At 35.3% G+C, this 26952-nt stretch overlaps 1 protein-coding gene and 1 pseudogene across 7 annotated transcripts in view; both read right to left on the bottom strand.

Annotated features, from left to right (window-relative positions):
* Rab3ip (RAB3A interacting protein) overlaps positions 1–26952 on the bottom strand; it is a 162466-nt gene that overhangs the window by 35858 nt on the left and 99656 nt on the right. For 5 of the 7 annotated variants that reach the window (XM_071609691.1, XM_071609685.1, XM_071609686.1 and 2 more), the window contains 2 exons: positions 3195–3467; positions 2230–2488 (listed from right to left, as the gene is read on the bottom strand). In XM_071609691.1, coding sequence (XP_071465792.1) covers positions 2230–2488; positions 3195–3442 — 507 coding nt within the window. In that variant the 5' untranslated portion in view covers positions 3443–3467. Of the gene's footprint in view, positions 1–2229; positions 2489–3194; positions 3468–17012; positions 17300–18171; positions 18317–26952 lie in introns of those variants that run through there. The other 2 variants (XM_071609689.1, XM_071609687.1) reach the window with 2 other exon arrangements.
* On the bottom strand, positions 20523–20715 carry LOC114085917 (NADH dehydrogenase [ubiquinone] 1 alpha subcomplex subunit 12 pseudogene; annotated as a pseudogene).

Below are 26952 nucleotides of genomic sequence, written 5' to 3' on the forward strand. Positions count from 1 at the left end.
TCACTGAAGATAGTGCAAGTTAAATATGTACACTATAAACCCTTAAAGCAATTACTGAATTAACACAACAAAGATACATAGCCAATATGCTAAAGAAAAGATCAATTCATAAAAAATATAGAGTACAAAAGAAATCATAAAAGGAAGAAAGGGGAAAAGAAGAATCATATGCAACTAATAGAAAACAAATAGTATGATAGAAGTTTTTTAAAAACCATATCAACATTCATGAAATGTAAATACTCAAATCATGTCAATTAAAAGGCTGGTTATGGGGGTGCACAGCTATAATCTCAGTGACTTAGGAGACTGAGACAGGAGGATTCTAAGCTTAAAGGCCAACTTTGGCAACTTAGTGAGACCGTGTCTCAAATTAAAAAAAAAAAAAATTTTTAAAGGACTTGGGGTATAGCTCAGTTCCATCCCCAGTACTACCAAAAAGAAGAAGAAGAAAAAAAAAGAGAGATTATTAGAAAGGATAAAAAATCAAGATGTAACTATATCCTGCCTATAAGAAACTCACTTTAAATAGAAACAAATAAAAGTAGAAGAAAGAAAAAAATGTCAAAAAAATCTGGCCTCTCTTAAAAAAAAAATTGGAATCAGGAATGGCTGTTGACGTAAGTTTTGAATCACAAGTTGCCATAATTCAGAAAATATATTCATATTCAAGAGTCCTTTCTAGAATTTTAACATTAAAACTATGTTGTACTCATCACAATAAAATTCACTATATATGTGCATATACATCATTATTATTTCAATTATCTCAACAACCTCTAAACACAACTAAAGATTTCCTAAATGAGCTAAGAGATTTATTGTGATCAATAAGTAAACACAACGTGCTTTGAAAGGTAGATATATATGTTTAACAGTTTACTTCTGTATCTGTGATTTCACTAAAATACTGTATATTAAATAAAGTCTGAGCCAAATGGTAGCAGCAAAACACAATCACATCTCACCACATCCCTTCTCTTTGGGAAAAGACTAAAAGGACTATTGATTTTTCTTCCTGATAACATTCTTTGTTAAAATATAGTTTGACATATCTTCATGGCTGTTTAACAATCATCTATTCATTGAGGCACTAATAAGGAGGCATATACACTAAGCATTATATTGTTTTATGCTAGGAAGTGGGGATTAAAAAAAAAGTTATGTTCTTGTTCTTGAGAGACAAGTATAGTTGGGAAAAGGTGAAATACATGTTTGTGAAATGTCACAGTACGCTGAAAGTTATATGTCTATAGAATATTTGCCCTACCTTTTTAATTTATATGTGTAAATCAGTATTTCACCACTGTTATCAAATCTTAAATATGTAAGGTCATTCATATTATTCCCTTATTGTATTTTGACATGTGGGTTTGTAGTGATATCCCGGTTTCACTCTTGCTACTGATAATCTGTGTCTTTTTTCTTTGTCAGGCTTACCAGAGGTATGTCAAATTTTATTGCTCTTTAAAAGAACAAGAATTTTGTTTCATTCATTTTTCTCTATTTTTTCTCATCAATTTCATTTAGTTCCACTCTTATCTTTATTACTTCCTTCAACTTGCTCTGATTTTATTTTACTCTCATTTTTTTAGGTTCTTAAAGTGGGAACTTAGATGTTCATTTGAGATATTTTGCTTCTTAATGTTATATATTTCCCTCTGTAATTTAAAGACTGTCTCATAAGAAAGTAATATATGGCCACAAATTTGGAAATAAATAGCAAAAAATTTAAAGAACAACAAATGGGAAACAGAATAATCTACCAAGAAAAGAAAATTCTCCAAGGTAAAATACAGAAAATATTCAAAAACAGCAGAATAACAAAGGTGATATTACTAAAACAATTCTCAAAACAATATGAATTAGACCAGATGACTTCAAATAAATGAGTATCAAGCCAATTAGACATAAGAAGGAAAAAATAGGCATCTGGAATATAATCCACTAAATTTGCCTTACAGATAATGTAATACAGAGATTAGTCAACACAGGAGACCAGAAGAGTTTTAAAATCACATTTTCCTAATAAATCCTCTTAGATGGGCTTCTTTACTACCCAGCCAATTTCATATTCCTTGATGCTGCAAGGAAAACACAGAAGCTGAGGCTGGGCACATGTGAAGGGTATGTTTAGAACTGTAAAGATACCTATTAATTAGTTGCCCTACCCCATGGAGAAGCAGTAATTTCTAACATGATATGTGGAAGAATATTTTTTTTCCTTACCCTCTGAGCTTTTGCAAGTTCTTCTTTTAATCTTTCATAGCCCTTTTCTCTAACTTCAAGAACAGATGGGCTTCGTAAACGGGACAGACTATCTGTACTCAACCCAAAAATATCATCGCTGCCAGCACAAGCCTCTGTGATAGTAGCTCCCTGTAAAAACTCTCTCTCTGCATTACAGTTGTCCTTCCTTGTAGTTAATTTAGTGAACTCAGCTGCAGCTCCAGAGGTAACAGAAGATGCTGGGTCTGTAACATGAATGCTATAAAGAAAAGAAACAGTTTTCAGAAAGTATCAGCATAAGCACCAAAGAAATGGCATAAGCCATATCTCTAAAACTGCATTATCCAATTTGGTAGCTTCTGTATTTAATTAATAGCAAGTCTTCAATCATACTAGTCACATTTGAAGGGCTCAACAGCCACATGAAGCTAATAGCTTTCCTGCAGATTAACAGAGAAATAGAACATTTTTAACATTACCAAAAGTTCTACTGGATAATGTTAAGAACAGGGGTCGGCTCTATAGCCTGCAAACTAAATCAAGCCTGCCACCTGTTTTCATAAGGCACATGAGCCAAAAATGGCTTTTGCATTTTCAAATGGTTGAAAAGAACTCAAAAGAATACAATTTCATAGCATGTGAAAATTATATGAAACTCAAAATTCTGTGTCCATATAGTTTTATTGGAACACAGCCCACTCGTTCATTTACATACTGTCTATGGTGGCTTTTACACTCTATAAAGGCAGAAATGAATAGGTGGAACAGTAACTATATGTCTTACAAAGGCTAAAATATTTACTATCTGTCACTTTACATTAAGTTTTTCAACCCCTGTTCTGAAGCATTATACATCACTCTACACAGTGAAGCTGATGTTATTCAAATTTTCAAAAATAGTTACACTTAAAAGTAACTAAGCAAATTGCCCATCTTTTAAAAACTATAATCCTAAATAATCCTACCTGATACCAGATACTTCTGCACAATTTAAACGTCTGGGGGATGAATATACAGGTTGTGTAGGAAGATCAGAAACATCCAATGCATTAGCCTGGATAGAAGAGCATAAAGCTGAAGGATGTGGCCGGTAGATGACACTTGGTGAGGTAGTCTGCTCCTGAGTTCCTGATTCATACACACTAAGAAGGTCTGGTGAAGTAGGTGAAGCAAGGTTTACTTCATGGAAGCCTTCCAAGGGGTCATTAGCCATAGCAAAAGCCTCATCATAAGATAACCTATTAAAACAAAAAGCAGATTGTTATTTTTGATGCTGATATTTAAAACTAAATTAAGATGCATAAATTATGTGTTTATAGTCCATAATAAAGTAAAAACTTAAGAGAGACTAAAGAAGAAAGACCTACAATCACTTAATACTTAATGACCTTAGAGTATACATACTACCAAAGGTAAACCACCTGATTTGGAAGAAACTTGAAAATGGTAACTAATATTGCTAAAGTAAATACACTTGATAAGTAAGTATGAAGAATACATAAAAATCTGCTTGATATTTTTTCTAACCAAGGTCACAGAAAGTTAAAAAGGCAGTAAAGATACACACAATCAATCAATCTCTCTCTCTCTAAATTTACCTACATATTACAGAGCTCCTATACGCTCATTCACTCATATTATCAAACTGTTGACATTTTTGGACCATTTGAGAATGTTTCAGATGGATACCCATAAACCCTTAAATATCTCAGTATATATAAAACTGTATCCCAAGTACAAGGCCAATCTCCTACATAATCACATAATCATCATCAAAATCTGAATATTAACTCTGATCAAATTAACATCTTATGGGCAGACCTCAATCAAATTTTACTGATTGACTCAACAATGTCCTAAATAGAACCAGGATCCAATCCTGGATAATGTGTTCCATTTCCCTAAACCTAAAATTTCTTCTCTGATGGAATGAGAATGAGGACAAAAAAATTTCCTCCAATGTTCTGCTTGTTGTGAGGATTAAAGGAAACAATCCATTAAAGTGCTTAGTAGAATACTACATGTCTGGCACACAGCACGACCTAAATAAATATTGTTATAATAGCCACTAACAATAACAAGTATATGTAGGTTCTCTGTTAACAAAAATATTTTATAAAACTACCCAATTACATTACAAAGTTTACACGAAAACTAAGACATATCCACTCAACTTTTTCATTTCAAGATTCTGTAAACCCTTTAGTTTCCACTGTCTACAGAATAAAGTCTAAACTTATTAGCGTGAAAAGTAAATTCCTCTACAATCTAAACCCAACTTCTACTACAGTTGTACTTTGATAATCATGAATTATACTTCCCAGAACTTTAAAGTTCCCAAATACAAGCATCAGTAGAGTATATAATTTCTTCCATGTTAAAATACAAAAACATGTTAAACTAAATGAAAAATTTAACTCTCATATCTCCAATAAAATGTTTAAAATCTCAAGTAGAGAATAAAAAGGTTTCAGTGAAGTTGAGAAAGAGGTGACTCAATATTTATATATTTTCTCAAAAGTACAGATTACTACATGACAGATCTCTAGGACATACATGAATGACCAAAATTGTTGGTTTGGCATCTACAAATGCCATTTTCAAATACAATAAACTATTAATTACAAATGGTAATTTCAGTCCTCAAAATGTTAACTAACCCTTGTTTCCTCATGCAAAATATCCACTATGTCAAATCATAACTCAGATTAGCAAGGAATTTAAAGTGTTTAATACTCCATTATAATTTATTTTCACCCAAAATAAATAAATTTCACCTTTATTCATAATTACACATACCCCAAGGAAAATCTATATTTCTTTTCACTTGAATATTAAATCATTAATCAGTTCATTTTAAGGTAGAACCCCTTTGCAATGTTTTCATTCAATTGACATTTTTATCAGTAACTATTTGTGACACTTCCTTTCCTTTATCCCAAATACTTTGGTGGGGCGTGGCAGGGGGACTAGAGATTGAACCCAGGATCTTTACCACTGAGCCACATCCTCAGTCCTTTTTCTTGAGACAGGTTCTTACTAAGTTGCTGAGAGTCTTAGTAAATTGCCAAGGCTGGCCTTAAATTTTCAATCCTCCTGTCTCAGCCTCCCAAGTCTCTAGAGAGGCTGCATGTGCCACTGTGCCCAGCTATCCCATATACTTCTAATTCACCTATCTATACCTTGAAGATTTAACTGAATCATAGGGTATAAACGCATTTCCATTTCTGGAAATGAAAAATGATATAAATCCTGAGAAAATGTGATAATAACTAGAAAAATGGTATATTCAGTTAGTGCATGGCCCATCATGCCACTCTTAAAGCTTTATCCTCCAAAAAAAAAAATACATACTCATAAGGCTAACAGCATTATTTGCAAGAGCAAAAGACTATTTTATTGAACCAGGGTACATTCTCATAATGAAGCACTATATAGCTATAGAAAAATAAATAGTATCTACACACTGCTATGAAGAGACCCTGAAGATATTCTGATAAATTTTTTTAAAGGATAAGTACCTAGGTATTATAATCTACTTTTTATCTAGGAAAGGAGAATAAAAGTACAATTTGTTTATATATTTATAAATTTACACAAAATGTATATGATATATATTTGTATGTATATATGTTTACATTGTAGAAATGGAAGGGCAAACCAAACACTAATAAAAAATAGTTATCTATAGGAGGAAGAAAACAGGTAGGAGTGAACAGGCATGAAATCTAGATCTTTCTGACTGTACCTTGCTTGACAGATTTGAACTGAACTTAAAATCATAAAAATAATAAAACAAGATTAAATTTTAAGAGTCCCTAAAAATAGAAGAAACCTAACTATATATTGAGGTGATACCTTAACCATATACAAAAGAATTATTTCATATTATTTTAAAACACAGTAATATAAGTGTAAAACTCTAATGGAATGTTTATGGACAAAAGGAAGTGGAAAAAACTCAAACTATTTTCAGTGATGAGTGGTAACATTGGTACTGTTATTCTGAAACTATTACACATATAAGATGAAGCAAATGTTTTGTTAATGTCACTTGGAGCTAAGATTTTTTAGCATCTGAGAAAAAAGGACACAAGTATAAAATCAAAGAAGTTAAAAATCTCATAGCTCTAAATTTGAATCAAAAATAGCAGAAAAACTTTCTACTAAAAAATAGTCCCATCTTTATATCTGATGAAAAAGTATAGCAACACTGACAAACTCAGTAGCACTGGGTACCCACATGCTCAGAGAAATACCATTTTCTATTAAACAAACAAACAAACAAAAAACATAAACAAGAGCTCCTTGGAAAAACAGCTGATTACAAGCCTGGGGCAGTAACCTACAAAAGGACCCTAGAACATCTTCTTACACTAGAAAGCAAAAAAGTTATCAAAAATTACTGGAATAATATAAGGACTCCCACTAACCAAAGATGGGACATCTGAACATCAAAAAGGAGAACATCTTCAAAGAACTGAAATTCAAAATATTTTTAAGTCCATGAGTTCATAATGATACTAAAAATAAAACAAACAAAGAAACCCTCACTGGTCTCCTTTGATCACTGCTATGGAACCAATTCACTATTTTCAAAATTGGTAAATAAAAGGAAAGAATGATGTATTTATCCCTACCTTCCTGTATATCAAGGAGCTAAACAGTTTGTGAGAAAAAAAAATTAAAAAAAAAAGAAAAAAATCTATTTCCAAACATACCTTCACAATTCTAATGAAATAATTAGTAATAGCTATTAAAACCATAACAGAAAAGGCTGTTTGAAGAATTTTATAGTTAATGAATCAGAATGACAGTACTGAGCACATCTTATCACAAAAAGGGAGAGAACCAGATGCTGTGTATTATGTGGTAAATAAGAAATGAATACCACTACCATTCACAAAACATTACCCCAAGGAAAAAAAGACCCCCAAAACAATCAAGCCTCTACATCTTCATCAGTTTGTAATGAATACAGAAGAAAAAGGAACATATTAAATAATATTGTCGGGCCCAAAGCAGAAAAATCCAGACTTTGGTAAATTCTCAGGGACAAACTATCTGTTTTTTGGTTTTTGTTTTGTTTTGGTGTGTGTGTGTGTGTGTGTATGTGTGTGTCTTAATATTTTTTAATTGTTGATGTACCTTTTTAAAAATTTATTTCTATATGGTGCTGAGGATCCAACCCAGTGTCTCATACATGCTAGGCAAGCACTCTACCACAAGCCACAACCCTAGCCCCAAACTACCTGGTTTTGTCAGGGGGAAAAAAAAAAAAAACTATTAAAAGAGGGTGTGGAGTAGATAAGGAGAGAAAATTGGTTAATTTTAAAAAGAGATACAAGAGACGTAACTATAATGTATAGACTCTGGATTCTTATTTGAGTAAACTAGCAGTACAAACAAATGATATTATTAGGAATTATGGTTTTGTTTTTAAAAATCCTTGTTTTTTTAAAAGATATACACTAAAGTATTTATATATGAAGTAAGATTACTTGGTTTATTTGTTCAAAATAATCGAGGGGAAGCAGGGACTAGAGGTGCACCTCAGTGGTAGGTGCATGCTTTCACGCAGAGGCTCTGGGTTCTATTTCCAGCACAGCAAAAGGAGACTGAGAGCAGAAAACTACAAAAGGGCCCAGGAGGAGATGGAGGAATTGGGGAGCTGAGCCATCCAACTACCAGTCCCAGTCACACAGAAAGACAAAGTGGCTTCTCTCATGATAATAACAGCTGATTTTACTGAGAATTTATTAAATATTAGTATCGTTTCAGTGCACTTCTGGGATATTTCAGTGGATTCTGTCTGGATCTCCAAAGTCCAAATCCTTAACCACTAGAACTATTTCCCATTCCACTACTAAACTATTCTAGTAGAAATGTTTCTTTTTATGTGGAATTATAATCCATCATCCCTGAAACACCAATCCTATTTTTCCTATACATAAATACAATATTTCAGCCATTCCTTTTAACGAGTATTTACTGAAGACCTACTACATACCAGGCTCTGGAGGGGAAAATTTTTTCTTTAATCAATCCTCCTCAAATAGCTTCAATACAGCAAGAAAGACTGACAAGTAGAAGCAATAATAATGTGATAAGTACCTCAGAAGATGCAAAAGGTACGAAGAAATCACACAGGAGAGACAAATAAATCATAGGCAAAGAACTCCCAGAAAAAAAGAAAATTAAAGAAAAGTCCTCAACAAAAAGTAGGAAATATTGAAAAAGACAAAGCCCTTGGAAGCATTTTCCAAGTATGCCTAAGTATAAAAACAACACATTTATGGAAATAATGAATATTCCATAAGATGAAGCACAGACTATGAATACAAGAGATAAGACTCCAAGAGAGGTAGGTTTGAATCCTGCTTCTGTCAAATTACTGGGGCAACCTGTGTCTAAGTTCTCATCAGGAAATCTGCATCTTGGTTTTCTAGCTCAAAGGATAAATGAAGAGAGAATGCTTTTAGCATTTGGACAGCACCTCTTAGCTGAGCTTCTACCTACAATGCCTCTATTCTAGGGGATACATTTCAACATTGTTTATATTCCAGTCACTTGTGGAAAGATTCTTTTCAAATTAAAGTTAGCCTCTCATTCAAGTCTGTGAAATTCCTAGAAAATGTAATTTAGCTGGCAATGAGCTGCCAATCTCACTGATCTGAAAGTCTTTAGCTCTCTGAAATCTATGGACATGTTAAGATCGATTTCACTTTGTCTTTATGAGTAAAATAAGCTACTATTTTTAAGTAATAGTACTCTTTGCAGTAAGCAAAGTAAGTGATTCAAAAAGAATTAATTTCAATTGGAGATTATCCCAATTCATAAATTAAACTTGGCAAGGATAAGTCTATTGGACAACCAATAGGTGAAAAAGATGACCACATTAAATTCTTACAGATTAATCACCAACACAACTTGTCTTGCCTTATTACTGTAACAAAGCTGATTTCCACTCATAAGGAAAAAACTGATCAAAACAATGCCACTGTTTTCTAATATGTATTTCATTTTATTTTTTTCTCCCAGAAATCAGTATTCTCATGGCAAAAATAACAATCTTTGCTGAAGGTTCACTATGTGTCAAGAAGTAGTGATATGAATTTTACATATATTTTAACATATATTAAGTAAATGCGTAGAAAAGTCTTAATATATCTATCTCAGCATATTATCTAACACTAATCTAGTTAAAACTTTTAAATTATCTACTCCTAATATTATTATATAAGTTGTCTAAATGGATAAATTAAATTTATTTTCCCACAAAAAGCACATTCCTCTTATTTAATTTACCTTTGATAAGTGGGAAACACAGAATTTATGTCTAGGGGAAAAAAATCAAAGCTGTGATTTTTATTTTTTCCCAAGCCAATTTAATATATCTGAAAATTAAACAATCTGAATTCTGTACTTACTAAAATTATTCAAAGTACTACACTATCGAAAGTAAATCATTTCCAATACAAGAGGTTATATAGAATCACAAATGAATTAGAAACACCAGTAACTAAAGAAGAAAGCTAAGGTTCTGGTTTTCACCATGCTCTAAATTATTCCTAGGAACTTGGGCAGTCATTTACCTTCTCTAAACATATATATAGATATAGATATAGATATAGATATAGATATAGATATATATGGTGATGGAATTGGACCCAATGATTCTGTTGGGATGAAGTGGTGAGTGTACCCCTCTATTAAAAGGAAGGCCAGGGTTTGACTTCCCAATGGTATTTGCTACCTCACCAAAAAAGCTTATACTCTGGAATCCGGCTCAAATCCTAGCTTGACCAGTTACAAATAACATAACCCCAGAATCTAATTTTCAACTTCTCATCTCAAAGCTGGATAGAATAACTATACCTACTCATAAAGTTGAAATGAGAATTAAGTTTGACAATACACATAAAGGGCTTAGCATTATATCTGACACCTATCAATTAAAATAGTTTTTATAATAAAAAATAGAATTTTTATAAAGATCTGTAAAGCATTATTTAATGGCTATTTGCCAAATATTTTTATCACAATGTATCGGTACAAACATCATCAATAAGGAGAAAAAAAGGAATGGTTGTTTGGTTGTTTAAATACAATATTAAAAATTAAAAGTTTATTATTCTGAAATATTCCTCCTTAACAAAGCAAACATCTATATATTATACTACATATGTAGAATGCTTTACTTTTACTGTCACAAAAATAAAAAATATTCAAAGGTAGATTAAAAGAAAAGTTTAAAGATTACATAAGTATTATTTTCATCTTTCAATTTATTCACAGACTGTTGGGGGATGTAGGAGGTAGGGGACTAGGAGGAAAGTCCAGATACATTTTAATTACCAAATAACATCCTAAATTTAATATGAATTATGGAAGAAACACCTCCTGGCATTAAAAATTAGATTGCTACTTCAAAAGTGTCTAATGAATTAAAGCATTAAAAATTTCATTAATTAGTTCACTTGTTTAAAAACACTATCTATATTTATCAAATACATTTATTTTATGGCATATATATTATCAAATATTCTTGTTAGAATGGAAGGATGATCGACAGGTTCAACTCCTGAGAGCAACTCCAACACTAAGATTAAAATTCAGTCCTACATTGGCAGGTAAATGGATGGAGTTGGAGAATATTATTCTAAGCAAAGTAAGACAATCCCAAAAAACTAATGTTTTCTCTGACTAATGAATGCTGATGGAGGGGTGGGGGTATTGGAAGAATGAAGGAACTTTAGACTGACAAAGGGGTGGAGATGGCTGTGGGGGTAGGAAAGATGGTGGAACGAGATGGACATCATTACTCTAAGTATATGCATGATTGCACAAATGGTGCGTCTTTACATTGTGTACAACCAGAGAATTGAAATGTTGTACATTTGTGTTTGACAAAATGCATTCTGCTGTCATGTACAACTAAGTAGAATAAAAATAATAAAAAATAAATAAAATCCAGCCCTAAATTCTAATAATGAACTAAAGAGATGGCACATAACCTATTGTGAACCACTGAATGATTACCCTGAGGGTATGGGGAAAGAAGGAAGGAAAGGAATGTTTTAAGGAGAAGTAAAATGTACCTGAGACTCCCAGGAAAAAGTCAGGCTGGAGAGGCAGCTAAGTGACAGACCATTAAAACCCTGATTTAATATAGAAAATGTTGCCTGGAATTTATCATGAAGAGATGATCACATCCTTATGTTAGAAAGTATAGGTATATTGTAATATAATCAGAAAAAATGACTCCCAAGGCAAAAAGGGCTTTAGCTACAGAGTAAAAACTAGAGAGAATTGTTAATGCAACAGGTTACACAAGAAATTAAGAAGGTTTGATCTAATGCCACAGTAAGTAATACCCTGGGAATGGTGGGGGAGGAATATAAATCTATAGAAAGGTTCAGAACAAAAGTTTCATTTCTATCTGTACACACACACACACACACACACACACACACCCCTAGTTAATTCTCACAGCATTCCTTTGAAATGGTTCTTATCCCTGTTTTATGGAGGCTCATAGAGATTAATTTAGTCAAGATCAAACAGCCAATAAATAAAAGGCAGGATTCAAGCCTGGTGTGACTGACTTCAACATCTGACTGCACTACATCTAACATAAACTAGGACAAACTTGCGGGGTGGGAGCAGTGACAGATAAAGGTTAGATGAAGACAAAGAATCTTTAAGTAGGTCTCATTCGTATCAACCATAAAAAGTAAAAATCCAAAGGGAAGTACTATTTAATCTCTGAACATTTTTCTTTGAGGAAAAAAAAAAACCTGAAATCTCTAATGTACTGTTCTTGAACTAGATATCTGCTATTTCACTGTGTCCTTTCTGTTCTTTTCCTCTAAGTTATTGTTTTTGCTATCATTATGTCCTCTCTATTTTGACTCTATGTTGAGATTTGAAATATTTATTCAGGTCCTTATTGGACTTAGAAAAACACATAAATCAAAATACATAGAAGCTCAATTTTACCAAATAATCTTATCTCTATGTATTTTTTAAAAAAAAAGTGTGAATGGAATATTATTCAGCCATAAAAGAGAATAAAATCCTGTTACTTATGGTAACATGGCTGGAACTGGAGGTCATCATAAATCACATGGCAAGAACTGAAGGTCATCATAAGAAAGTCAGGTACAGAAAGATGTGATATGTTCACACTTAGATGTGGAAGATTAAAAAGTTGATCTCAGAAAAGTAGAAGTAGACAAATGATTACCAGAGTCCAGAAAGGGTCGGGGTAAGGTTAACAAGGATGAGAAAGGACAATTTATGGGTATAGGGATACAACTTTAAAAAAGGAATAAAGTCAGGCACAGTGGTGCAACCTGCCTGTAATACCAGCAATTCGGTAAGCTGACGCAGGAAGATCTCGAGTTCAAGATCAGCCTCAGTAACTTACTGAGACCCTGTCTCTAAATAAAAAATAAAAAGGGCTGGGAATGTGGCTCAGTGGTTAAGTGCCAATAGGTTCAATCCCTGGTACCGAAAAAAAAAAAAGAATAACTTTTAATGTTCTATAGCACAGTAAGGTAACTACAATCAACAAGCAATCAACAACAATTAAGTATATTTCTAAATAACTCGTAGAATCTGGACATTCCCAACACAAATGATAAATGTTTGAGGAAATGGATGTGCCATTTCTGATCATTACACACTGTATTTATGTATTGAAATACCACACTGTACCCAATAAATATGTATTATGTATCAATATTTTTAATGAAAAAAAGGCATTTTTCTATTTTAATGAAAAAGGCATCTTTCTATTTTTATTAAAACAGACCACTTGAATGTATTCTTGACATGTTTAGTGATATTAGTTATTGCAGAGGCTTATATTCAGGGTTTTCAGAAAATGCTCTGAACTTTCTGGCTACTAACAGCATATTGTTTATACTATTTAATTACAAATCTTTGGAAAATAAATATAAAAAATTATTCCCTTAAAAAAAAAAAAAAACTTTTTCAGTACTGAGATTGAACCCAGGGTTTCACGCATGGCAGGCATGCACTCTACATCAAGCTACAACCCAAGTCCTCTAAATTTCTTCCTAATAATGGAAGCCTTATTCTGTACATAAAAGAATATTTGTCAATACACATTCAATATGCACTGATTTGATAAATATACAAGAGTCTTTTAGAGAGGGAAGCAGTAAAGAGTGGAGACAGCTATTCCAGGCTACCTTTGTTGAAAAAGGTAAGAGATAAAATGATAAGAACCTAAGATAGCATCAAGACTGGAGAAACTGCATTTTTAAAGTTTGAAGAAACTAAGCATTATCTCAGACTAGCTTCATTAAACTTTCCCTCTAATTCAGATTCAATCATAAACCAGATGTATGAACTTGGGCAAGTCACTTAATGTCTCTAACCCTTAGTTTTAACACCTACAGTGGTGGTGATAATGTCTCTCCTGTATATATTTAAGAAAATCAAAAGGCTTAGTTATAAATATAAAAATGTCTTACAGACTGTAAAATAGAATATAAATGAAATATTTATAAAAATCTAAGAATTAAGTGATGGGAAAATAGCAAAAATATACTGATAGTATATTATCTTATAAATCATTAAGTATATTATCTTACAGATTATTATTTGTGATAAAACCGAAGGGGGAAAACTAGTCTTTCTGAGGTAAACATAGGAAATATGATACTCCCCCCAACAGTGAATCAATACACATTTACTCATTGTTTTTCAAACCTATTCTGGTTGTCCTTTTACACTTTATCCCCATATGTCAACAAGGTGCCCCCAAAATGATACTATTACTTTTATCTGGACAGATCAAAAAATAATTCATTTACTTAACTGGTTCTAAGCTATCATTTGCATGCTCCTTCATGTATCTAGGGCACTTTGATCTTCCTGAATAGAATGTTTACTAGATTGTCAGTTTCTATGTGTATATGTTCACATCCACTAGCAGAATTTCATCAACTTCCACTATGATTAGATTTACAATCCTGTGTTAACTACAAGTAACAAATCTCTCATAAACTTGAATTATTTCAACAATTCTTTTTTTTTCCTCTTGTAAGTAATCTTGGTTTATGTCTATAGCTATTTAGTTTTGTATTGCCAATATTCTAAAATAAAGACTACTTTTTCACTTTTTTTAACTAAGACTATATACAATTTAAGCTTATGAAACTATCTTGCTCAGTTTTATAATTAAAAGAAAAATCAGAAGGAAAAATAGAGATAATAAGATAATGCAACCTGTTTTAAGTATTTCCCTCTTCCTTTCTTTAGTCCCCTCAATTCTCACTCTGAATGATCTAGATATATTTCAGTGATCATCAGAAACACAGCACAGATCTTTGGGTATCAAGCCCAATGCTAAAGTTACAAAATAGATGGAGATAACTTAAACCCTGCCCTCCAAGCACTGGCAGACTATAGAGATCACCTGTCAAACACCATTCTAGTGTGCTAGAAGCAGTTACAAATACAGCACAAATACCAAAACTAATAAATACCAAAATATAAGCATGTACTCAAAATTATGGAAGCATAAAGGGAAAAATTAAAAAGTACTACCTGTATAGCTAAAGATGGTACCAAAAAAAAAAAAAAAGGGAGAAACTAGCTAGAAAGAATTTTTCAAAAACTCAAGACATTTCATTTTTAGGATATCAAGTGTACAGTAAATGAATTATTGTCCTTTGTTGAACTGCATTTTAACCAGAATTATACTGGACAAAAGTTTAGTTTGAAAATTAATACACCTTCAGAACATCCTTAAAACTTTCCCTCATTACCTCACCACACAAATGTCTCTACCTACTATTTATCCTGCCTTCTTTCCCAACTAGTCTTGCTTTCTTATTTGGCACTCATTAAAACAAACCTATAGCTCTCTATAACTATCTATCCATATGTATATATGACATAAATATATATGCATCCAAATTTTGAAAAGCCTATAAAAGATATGGGAATGATTATATTCCACCTACTTTCCAGACTCTCTATGAATATTTTCCTTCAACCCCCACTGACTTGCGGAATAGATGCTCAATGAATATTTGATTAAAAAACCTCTGGTGACATGAGAATTACATATTACACTAATAAGCATCTCATAAAAGCTATATTAAAAACAGTTCTTCAGTATTACAACACATGAAATGGGAGAATGATTAAAAGCAAACAATTTTTCAGTCTTACAACTAAACCCAAGTAAGTGATGGAGTATAGTGAATAACAGTAATGGTACTGGAGACAACCAGCTGAATTCTAATCTATGTCTATGATATAATTATCCACGTAATCTTAGGCACAGTTTATATACCCTCTCAGTGTCTGTTTCTCAATTATAAAAGTGACATAAAATATTACCTATCTCCTAACTCACTGTGAGAGTAAACAGGTTAGTATAGTGAGTATACCAGGACTTAGCACATGAGAAACACTAGACTTGAGTCAACAGTGTAGCAGCAGTGGTGCCACTATCATCAGAATCCTTGGGTATTTTAAAAATAGAAATAAAAATAACAACACCTTTCATTCATTGCCTCCTTATAGATACAAAGCTCTTTTTCCACAGGTGCAGACCAGTAACATAAGGAACTAAAAGTTCCACTTTGAGCACATAATTTTTCATCTTGGTTTTGCCATCAGCCAGTGATATGATCAATGACAACTAAATAACTATAGGCAAGTTATTTCAACACTCTACACTTTAATTTCCTAATTCCCAAAATTTAATAAACCACCTATATCCCAGGAATGTCCTGAGAAATAAATATCAAACACATGCTCAGCATTCTGCCAAGCTAATGTCTGTTCCTTCTTTCCCACATTTCACAAGGAATATCCCAATAAATCCTCACACCACCATTATGAAGTTCATATTAGACAGTAAACATTAAAACTGCCAAACACTGGCAATTTCATATGTTTCAACCTGGCACTATTACAAATGGAGAAAATAACCTCATAGAGATTGAATGATTTACTAAACATTATATGCTTAGTGATGGTTAAATAATTTTTCATTAGGCCAACCTCACTAATTTTTTCAAAGAGAGACACTGACAAAGGGAGAAAATGTATACTAACCACTATAATACATGCAAAGCTAACATAACCCACAAATTTTTGTTCTACCATATTAAAAATGAGAAATGAACTATTTCTAAAATCTTTTCAATTACAAAATTATTTGTAGAGCATCTATGTGTGTGTTGGAGGTAACAGATTTAGAGAAAATCAGCAGTAAGGTATATTAAAGGAAGTATGTGTGTAACTACACTAATTCAAAGGGTGCAATTGGATCTAATTAGAAACCTCACTAATTAGAAACTCCATGAAGCAAGTGAACATCAAATAAGCATCTTGATGGAAGGTTAGATGTATTCAATACATCACAGAGCAGGTGGTTAATGAAACACAAAAGGAAGAGTTACATCAAACACTTTGGTTCACAAGAGTATGTATTCACTAATACATAACATTATTGTACTAGAAAAAATGTAAAAACTTCCTCTAATAGTAAGAAATACACTATTGTAGTAAAATTATGTAACTGTTGACTTTATTTCTATAAATTCTACAAAGGTTTTAGAATTAGATCACATAAACCAGATTCGGAATACAATTTCTGTCCAAACATGAAAAGTCCTATAAAAATGCACAGTATTAGTAAATAAATAACAAATGTTAATAGAACAAGGCCCCATAAAACTGGTGAAATATTTAACAGTATCAAATATTTACTCTGATTATCTACAAACCTATTCTGCATCTTTTCTCCTTGATTCGTCATTCACCATTTTAAAAAGAAACTGCATGAATAAAACAAGGATAACTAGCAGAAACTAGGTCTTTCAACAGATTTACAATGGTACAGTTTTGTTTAAATCCTCTTATCGGTCTCTCCTCCAATTATGCAATCATTTCACAGCAAAAGATTGCATGGCTCTTTCCACACACTGAAAGGAAGGAGGTTGGGGAAAACAGTGGAGTGTTTAACAGGTAGCCCGGGAACAGGCAACATTTCCGTGATATTAAATTGTCTTTCGGGAATCGATATTAACTCAGCGCCTCTTGGTTTTCAAGACCTTATCCTTTTGCCATTACAGATACTGTTTTAATCCCCGTAACAACTGGAAACTCTTCACTTGCTGCAAAGTCCATCTAGCAACATCACCTCTCCTCCCACTAAACTGGCTTTTCCGCGGGCAGTGGGGGCGAGCTGTCAAAACTAGGAGGGCAGTGTCCTTACAACTACATCTGAGCAGCTCGTCTCAATTCCCCAGAAAAGTGAGGCTGAGCTGAGCTCCCTGCTAAGGCGGGACTCCACCGGGTTTCGTCGAAACCTCCCGAGGGTGACCTCTACGCCTCGACACCGTGCCTCGCAAGTCTTTTACTAAGACGGGGGCATGGTAGAACCCTCGCTGCACAACCACTGGTTCATTCCACACCAGCTGCCGCGCGGCGTCCCGTGATGCGACCCGCTTCCGACTAGTTCGGGAACTGTCTTTTCACCGGCTCCGCGACAGCAAGAAGGGCTGCTCCTGCCCGCCGACAGGTAACTAGGTTCCGGGCTCTCAGCCTCTGGCGCTCGGGACCGCGCAGTTAATGAGTAATGCGCCCGAGTCTAGGAGCAGGGGAGAGCCGCACCCCGACGTCCAGCCGCTGCTCAGGGGGAGGCCGGCCGACCAAGCCCCCAATCCCGCTGCTGGGGTGGGAAGGTCCTACGGCCCTCGTGCCCAGGCGAGGAGGCGCTCGCCCGGCCAGGGCAGCAGGGCCGTGTACCCGCGCCCTCCGCCGCGCTGGCACCAGCACCTGCAGCGGTCGCCCCTCCCGGCCGGCTCGCGGGAGGAGGTGCGCGGGCGCCGAGGGGGGCGGTGCTCCACGCCCCGGGCCTCTCCCTCCCGCGGCCGCACTCACCTGACGAACCCACGGCGGCCGCTGCCCGTGCTCAGGGGCGTTCGCAGAGCTGCAGGGAGCGCGCCGGGAGGCAACAAGAAGCCGAGAGGGAAGGCGGGCCAACGCCGCTACACCCCGCGGCGGCGGGCGCTCTGCGTTGGGTGCCGCCGAGGGAGCGCGGGACTGCGCCTGCGCCGGGAGCGGGACCGGGAGCCGGGAGCGGCCGGTCCCCCGGGAAGGAAGGCGGGGCTGGGGCGGGGAGGGGCGGGGCGTGGGGCCTCGGGGGCGACGCGCTTCCGCGCCCCCTGGCGCCAGGCGGGCTCGTCGCAGGTTCCCCCGCACTGGCCCAGGTGCCTCCGCAGGCAGTTTCCCTGGGAACGATCGCCAGATACCCTGCGGGATGTTTCCCGAAGGAAGAGGCGACCCCTGGGTAACTTCCAGCGTGTTGGGCTCGTTAGGAGTCGGAAGAAGCACCTTCACTGTGAGTTGAGTACTGCTGGAATCAACCTGAGACTTGGCTCCCATACACACCTTATAACGGGCGTGGGGGGAGGGAATCCTGACAGAACCCAGAACCCACATCCCCTCGTTCCAGCCGCTTCCAGAGTATTCGAGAACGTCGTTTCTGTGCCAGCCTTCTCTCTCTTGTGTGAACTGTTTTATTAAACTTCCACCCTACTATAAGAACTCCAAGTGGGAAAAGTGAAAATACAGACAAGAACCAAGCTTTTAAAAGTGTGACAAAAGAGAGACCGTCACCATCTGGTCTCTATGTATAAAGAAATACATACAATCCATTGATCCATATTGAACAGGACCATCATTCCGTGTATTGGTCACATTTTGAAGTAAGAAAAGGAGGTTATGTATATGGCTGTTAGAATCAGAAGTTCTCGCTTTGAATCTACTACCATCACTATCCCCCTGTGATGTTGGGCAAATTAATCTCTTAATAGCCTCAATTTTCTCACTAATAAATGAGTATAATAAAAATACCTACATCCCTGGATTGCTGAGTTTAAATGATATGAAATAGATTCATGTAAAACATTCAGTTTACTACACAAAGTGCTGCATATTAGCTATTATTATTAATGACGTTACTATTATCATCTACCTACAATCCAATAAAGACCTAGGAAGTCATTTTATACTCCAGTCAAGTATATTTTTACTCCATCTGCAGTATATTACTGAAAAACTGAATTTGGGGGCCCTCATCTGAAACTGGGAATGGCTTTCTCATGCTGAAAGTGAGGCTGGAGAGGCTAATAATCCCCACCCTGAAAGGCATCAAAGATGATGGGAGTACAAATTGTCCTTGGTGCCAACACAGGCTAACTAAACCTACATCTATACATTTCCTGCCTTTTACACTTCCCTGCCTCTTCTCCTTTAAAGTCTCTGCTAATTTTCAGGGATTTCCAAGACAGAACTTTTGAAACAATTAGGTTTTGTCTATCTTCCTTCAAAGCTGGCTTTGAATAAAATGTATTTTCTTACCAAATTAACTCCAAAATTTTCTGGAGTAGCAAGCAACATGGCCTAGCTTATTTCTTTCCAAGGCAGTATTCGAGTTGCCTAGTAATATTACCAAGTCCTATGCATTCTAATGTCCAAATAATTCTTAAATCTCTCGTTTCATTCACTGCCTGCTAGTATGACCTTCCTCATTCATGGACTGTTAACTCTTCTTCCTTATATTATATGGTTGGCCATTCATTCAGCACATATTTATTGCACTCCATTTTTGTGCCTTCTGCTTGGTGTGGGGGCAAAAAATCATTACAAATAGCACCCCCTCCCATCCAAAGACTCAGAAGACAAGTATGTTAATAACAAGTGGAATGAATAAACTCAACATACAACAAACTTCTTGGGTTCCCCAGTCTTGCAATATCCTCATTATGTCACTGTCTTTGCACTTTTTCTTTTCATAAAATTATGTTCTGGTCACTGGCCTTCTCTTTACTTAGATAATTCCTGCTTATCCTTCCAGACATCAATTCCATTGTGAACCTTTTACCGTTGCTTGCCACTCAGCCCTGTCCCACCAATCCCAATATGGGCTCATTGCTCCTACCTGTGAGTCTATAACACCTGATCTCTTTTTTTTAACTTGATTAAACAATTTATTCAAGTTAATGGTAAGCAGCAAAAGTACAAGTCCATGAAAAGTTCCATATGTTACATATTGAAACCGCTTTTCACTGTCTTTACCTGTAAGGTGTTCAAGGTGGGACTCATTCCTGAATCTTCTTTCTGGTGGTGGAATAAGGTACATACTGTTCTGGAGTGCCACTCATGTTGAACTTCTGGTTTCCAAATGAATTTATGAACAGTAGGTGGTTTTGTTGTTGGAGGATCATCAGTCATACAGTGAAGCCAATGATGCCAAAAAAATTGCTTGTTGTCCTTGTAGTATTTGTTTCCATACTTGTCTTCCCCCACTAATGTACCAATTCTCACATCATTTGCTCTGAAGAAAATTCATAAATAGCCACAGAGACCATCATGGCCACTAACCTGCTGCAGCCCACACTTCAGGACCTGCAGCAACTCCATCTCACCCTGCACTTTCCATATAGAATTTTAATAGTAGTTTTATTTCTCGGTTTTCCTAACAAGACTGTGAGCTTCTTGAAGACAGGCCCAAGGCCTGACTGAAGTAGTGATGGCCAATAAGTGCAGAGTGAATGAATGACATATATGCAGAGTTCACTATCTTGGTTCTACATAAGACCTAAGACATCATGCATGTTATGGTTTAGATATTAGATGTCCCCCAAAAGCTCATGTGAGAGACAATGCAAGAAAGTTTAGATGTGCAATGATTGGGTTATAAAAGCCTTAACCTAATCAGTACATAAATCTTCTGATCCAGCTAGGGATTAACTGGGTGATAACTGAAGGCAGGTAGGGTAGGTAGGGTGTGGCTGGAGGATGTGGATAATTGGGGATATATTTTGTCCTTGGTAAAGTGATGTCTTTCTTTCCCCTCTCCCTTCTCTCTTCTCCCCTCTCCCTCTCCCTCCTGGTGCCATGTCTTGAGCTGTTTTTCTACCACACACTTCCACCATAATGTTCTGCCTCACCTGGGCCCCCAATTGGCTTCTGTGGACTAAGACCTCTGAATCCATGAGCCCCAAAATAAACTTTTCCTCCTCAAATTGTTCTTGCCAGGTCTGTTGGTCACAGCAATCTAAAACAATGCATCTACAAGAAACAGTAAGCAATAGCCATATGCCTGAGCCATACATTGGTCTATTTGCAAACCACCTACCATCTATAAGCCTTTTGAAATGTCCTTAGAGGTGTTTCCCTTTAGATATTTAAATTGCTAGTGCAGTTTGAGAATGAGAAGAGTAATATGGGTAGTTGCTGTTAATAACAATGCCTCACCATTGTAACACAGAGACCAAAATACATTACATAATGTTAGACACTCAGAATCTTAACCTGTAAAGTATATTAAGTATTGTGAGTATCCTAAGTTAGGTGGCTTACCCATATTAAGGGACAAATGTAACTTAAAAAAAATAGATTTTGTAATATGCTCATTTGACTTCTTTCCCTTTCATTAAAAAATATACAATTGTAGTAAAATACAATATATAAAATAATATTGATTAATTTTTTATCTTAAGATTTTCCCATTCATACATAGGCCAGAAAATAATGAAGTACAGAGAAATTTTAAATTAAACAAATTATCCTAACATTGTTACCCTAGTTGTTTGTTTCAAAATTAAAAATTTTTGTATATTTTGCATGGTACTTTGTAGTTTCAAATTGACTTTGCATAGAATCCTTTACCAAAATAACAATTGGACACAGGTGAGAAGTAGTCATTTACAGGTGGGGAACTTAGAGTTAAGGTCCTGGTCTTTAGAATACAGGTTTATATCTTACAAACTCAGTTCAAACTCTTAAAAAAGCAGATTGAACTTCCATGAACAGCAGTATGGCACAATAGAGACTCTGGCAGAATCCCCCACCAATAGCAATTCAAAGTACTGAATAAAATGTATAAAACACCTTATCAAACATATCAGTGAGTTGGTAAGAACATAAATGACCCTAAAGGCAAAAACTATGTAAAAGTAGAAATCCAGACAATAAATAATAACAATGTAAAAATGAAAAAAAACTGGTTATGGAGGAAAGTGTGTGAACAACAATCATTTCCTTGTCTAGCCCAATAGTTACATGTAGTCTAGTGCTTGTATTCCCATTTTTTTAAAAAAATTGCTTTTGCAACTCCTGTACAAAAGCAGAACTAGGGGCTGGGAATACAGCCCAGTGGTAAAGCACATATGTAGCATGGTCAAGGCCCTAGCTCTAATCACTAGTACAAAAAGAAAAAGAAAAAAGCATTGTCTCTGCATTGTCCTTCATTAGATCAATTAGAGACAGCTGGACATTTTAGACCCCTTTTCTGATGTTAAAATAAACAGAGTGGGGAAAATTTAGAGGCTGACAGAAAGGGTTGAGAGGTTAGACTATAAAGAGTTTCTCTTTTAAAAAATCACTTTAACAAACTCCAAATATATAAGAAAATGTTTTGGGAATTGACTTCAGATCTGGTTTATCACACACACTCAAATTGCCATCCATTAAGCAAATGTTTATTTATTGTTTCTCTGTGCCAGATATATAAATAATCTGCAGTAGGAGGAAGAGAAGAGATGAAACACAATGAGAGCACATCCCAGCTTCTCCAAAGTGTTTCAGTCCCAGGCCTCAACCTATTCCTAATCTTCCTTCATTCCTTCCCACATGTTCAGTGAGAAATCATTATGTCCTTAAAATAACCCCCCTCCCCCTTTTTTTGCTTAATACAGATTTGACTGGATCCTTTACTGAACCAGCAGTGAAAGAAGGGGGAAATTTTTCAATACTAATTAAAAAAAAAAAAAAAAAAACAGTGGACTGATCTTGCTTCTTTCATTGGGTGTGTTTGTGATTTAAGCTTTGTAAGAAAGCTTTTCCTGATGTAAGAATAGAAATTATCATGGTTGTCAACATTCTTCATGCCTTGCTCTTAACCATCAGCCATCTGGACATAGACAAAGCAGTGTATGCAGTTTGGGTTTATTTTAATGCAGTCAGAAGGTAGATTATGGAAACTTGTTAATGAGATGTTTTAAGGTCAAAGACTTGGGGAAATAAAGGGCTCTCAGAGGCCCAAGGTACTAATAAGCAGGGGCCCAAGAGATTGGGCTTTCTTCTTATTCTGACAAAACCTTTGAAAATACTGAACTACCTACTGAAACCACAGGGAAAAGGAAGGGCTTTTGTTTCAACAGACAAACTTAAATCTCAGATTTAAGCCAGGCATATGAATTAAAATTACATAGACTTTTGAGGAGTTGCTGTGCTATTTTGGTAGAAATGAAGTCCAAATTTCAGAAGACATGATGAACATGAATCATATGTTAAGTTCCTACAGCTGCTTTTGGTGAGTAAACCTCAAGATGTGTTTAAATTACCAAGTATCTCTCCTGTCTGTGCAACTTGGTTGCAAAAGGAATTAAATTTCACACACCTGAAAGGGAAATAGACTATCAAAAAGACAAACTTAATTAGAATTTGAGAAATGGCATATGAATCACAAAATTGTCCTAAATTTCAGACTGCATGGCTTTCTGTCATGAAACTGTTGCAATCCAGGCTGATAGTAACCATATCATCAGTAACAAAAATTTGGAGTAGAAATTCAAGTATATAGTGTCTGACATCCCAAAAATTATTTAGTCAAATACCTAACTATAATCAAAATTAATCAACAAGTTTCTGTTTTAAGTAAATATTTTTCCAGATCAAAAATACTCTGCCATCATCCCTGTGTGAAATAATTCTTGCCAGACAAGCAGACCCTTTTGGCTGCAAAAAATAAGCATCTGCCCCAATTCAGTGCAAGCAATTCCAGCACAGGTGCCCAGATGATTCAGATAATTCTAGAATCTGACCTTGAGGAAAGAACTAGATCCTATATAAGAAATATCTGAATATTGGTCCTCAGAAATATATGGTATTTTATAAGGAGTAAATGAATAATATAAACTTTATTGTTTATATTGTTCTGTTTCTTGGGGTTCTAAAATTTCCAGCATGTTATAATTATGAGGCTTCAAATAAGACCCAGCCAAAAGATATGAGTCATCCCTAGTTTAGGTAGGTTATATTATTGCATTTATATAAACAGAGTTGACTAAACAATTTTGAAGGACTCCTTATATTATTCTAAAAATCCATAATTTTGAATGTCATTAGGAGAGAATTCATGCCACATGTTATAGATTTCTAACTACCCCTAGAATGTAGATATCACTATTCTAAAGAAGGACTTCTGATTTGAACATAACTGGGTATATTAATATTTTCTCTTTCTATCCTTACAATTCAAGAACTAAGGATTCTGGGTACAGTGGTGCAAGCGTGTAATCCTAGCAGCTCAGAAGGCTGAAGTAGGAGGATCACGAGTTCAAAGCCAGCCTCAGCAACTTAGTGAGGCCCTAAGAAACTCAGTGAGACCCTGTCTCTAAGTAAAATAAAACATTTTTTTAAAAGGTCTGGGGTTGTGGCTCAGCAGTAGAGTGCTCGCCTAGCACATGCAAGGTGCTGGGTTCGATCCTCAGCACCACATAAAAATGAATAAATAAAATAAACGTATTATGTCCAACTACAACATATATATATTTTTTTTCTTTTTTTTTTAAAGGCTGGGGGTGTGGCTCAGTGGTTAAGCACTTCTAGATTCAATCCCAGGTACCAAAAAAAAAAGGAACTTAAAAAGTAAAAAAAAAAACCCTGTGTCCCAAAATCCACAAACCCATTTTTTGTTGTTGTTCTTTTGCTAACTAGTACACAAATATACTGCCTAGATTCCCAAACATATGTAAAAGTTGACAAAAACAAACTGAGCAGGAATTGTGTGGAAAGAAGTGGGAGGAAAAACAGATCTCAGCAGAGCTAGATAGTACCTAAAGAAATATTGCGCATTGGGGCTGGGGTTGTGGCTCAGTGGCAGAGCACTTGTCTAGCATGTGTGAGGCACTGGGTTCGTTCCTCAACACCACATGTAAATAAATAAAAAAGGTACATCAACAACTAAAAAATATTTTTTTAAATTTTTTAAAGAAATATTGCCCATGAAGGTAATGAGCAGATTTTGAGTTACTGAAACATTATCATTTTTTTAAACTAGAGATTGAACCCAGGTGCACTTCATCACCTAAGCCATATCCTCAGCCCTTTTTATTCCTTATTTTTAGACAGGGTCTCTCTAAGTTGCTTAGGGTGTCACCAGGTTGCTGAGTCTGGCCTTGAACTTGCAGTTTTCCTGCCTCAGCCTCTTAGTTGCTGGGATTACAGGTATGTTCCACCATACCAGCACATTCTTCTTCTTCTTTTTTTTTAAAAAAAAAGAAAAAAGGAGATAGGAAACTGGTAAGTCATGTTGGCAAGAAAATTTACCTGTACCAAGTTGATTCATAAAAACAGTACAAGTGAGGTTGTACAAAGAATCACATAGTAAGACATGTTTACATGAAGCAATCTATTTTTGTGGCAGTAGAGGAGTGAGTCTATACTTAACTACAAATTATTCTTTCTTATCCATACTCTCACCCATAGTGGAAACTCTTGCTATTTGCTTGTCCAAGAAGATGGTGAGAAAGGAACAAGAAAGGAAGTAGCATATAACCAGTATATAAACTATAACAAAATTTTTGGAAAAAGAAACAAAACAACAGAAAGAATACCAGTAAAATTTTTTAAAAATATATTTCCCTGAATTAGGAAAAAAATGAGGCAATCACCTCTCTGAAAAAATAAAACCATAAATCAGAAATGTAGGAATGAAAAGAAGATATAGTAAGATAACAGGAGGTGATTAAATGTAAGATGAAAGAATTCAGAAAAGCAGTTGTAGAAAAAAAATCACTGAAAACAAAACTAGAAGGGAATTGCAAAAGAAAAGAATACATAAGAAATATAGAAAACAAATGAGGAAAACAAGCAAAATAAAATGAAAAATGGAGTCAGGAAGGATTAGAAACAAAATAATATATATAGAAAATAGGCCAAAGAGTTTTTTAAATTTATAAGCAGTATCCCCAAGGAAAAGATCCAAAATAATGGAACAAATAAATATTTAAAGATATAATTAAATGAAACTTTCCTCAAAAAAAAGTACATATCTTAATTGAAAGGAGATATCACATGTGAGGAACATTTTCCTTAGTATAGCTACTGACTACAAACAGAAAATAATAATCCTTTAGAGAGATTGAAAATAATCAAATCAGTTATAAAGTAGAAATATCAAGCTGGTCTCAGATTTCTGCACAGCAATATTCATTCCTAAAAGAGACTGGAGCATATAATGGCTTAAATATTGAAATTGGAGTTTGAGGTGAAACTTGATTCTCTGCTTCTGCTGGGGAGTGGGTCTGTGTAAGCTGCAGGCCTCTGGTGCCAAGAAAACCTGTTTTAATGTTAGCAGCTAATCAAGGCAGGGGATGTCTGTCAGCATCAGCTCTGAGGGGTACAGCCCGCAAAGCCAAACTATTCACTACTATCAAGTGGTGTGTTGCAGCTCTTAATAGTGGGCTGTGCCTTTTATTGTCACAACAGACCCCAGCAACTCACTGCCAGTTTATTTTTGAGTTATTGTCTCACAAATTTGAAGAATAAAATCCGTGGACAGTAACGGAAGGCAAGAATAAAAGGAGTAGGATTTAATCAAGTGAGAAGAGGGAGAACCCAATAGGAGTTGCCATTGAGTGCACTAGTCTA

This window comes from Marmota flaviventris, chromosome 3, assembly GCF_047511675.1.
Source record: "Marmota flaviventris isolate mMarFla1 chromosome 3, mMarFla1.hap1, whole genome shotgun sequence".
NCBI classification, from domain to species: Eukaryota; Metazoa; Chordata; class Mammalia; order Rodentia; family Sciuridae; genus Marmota; species Marmota flaviventris.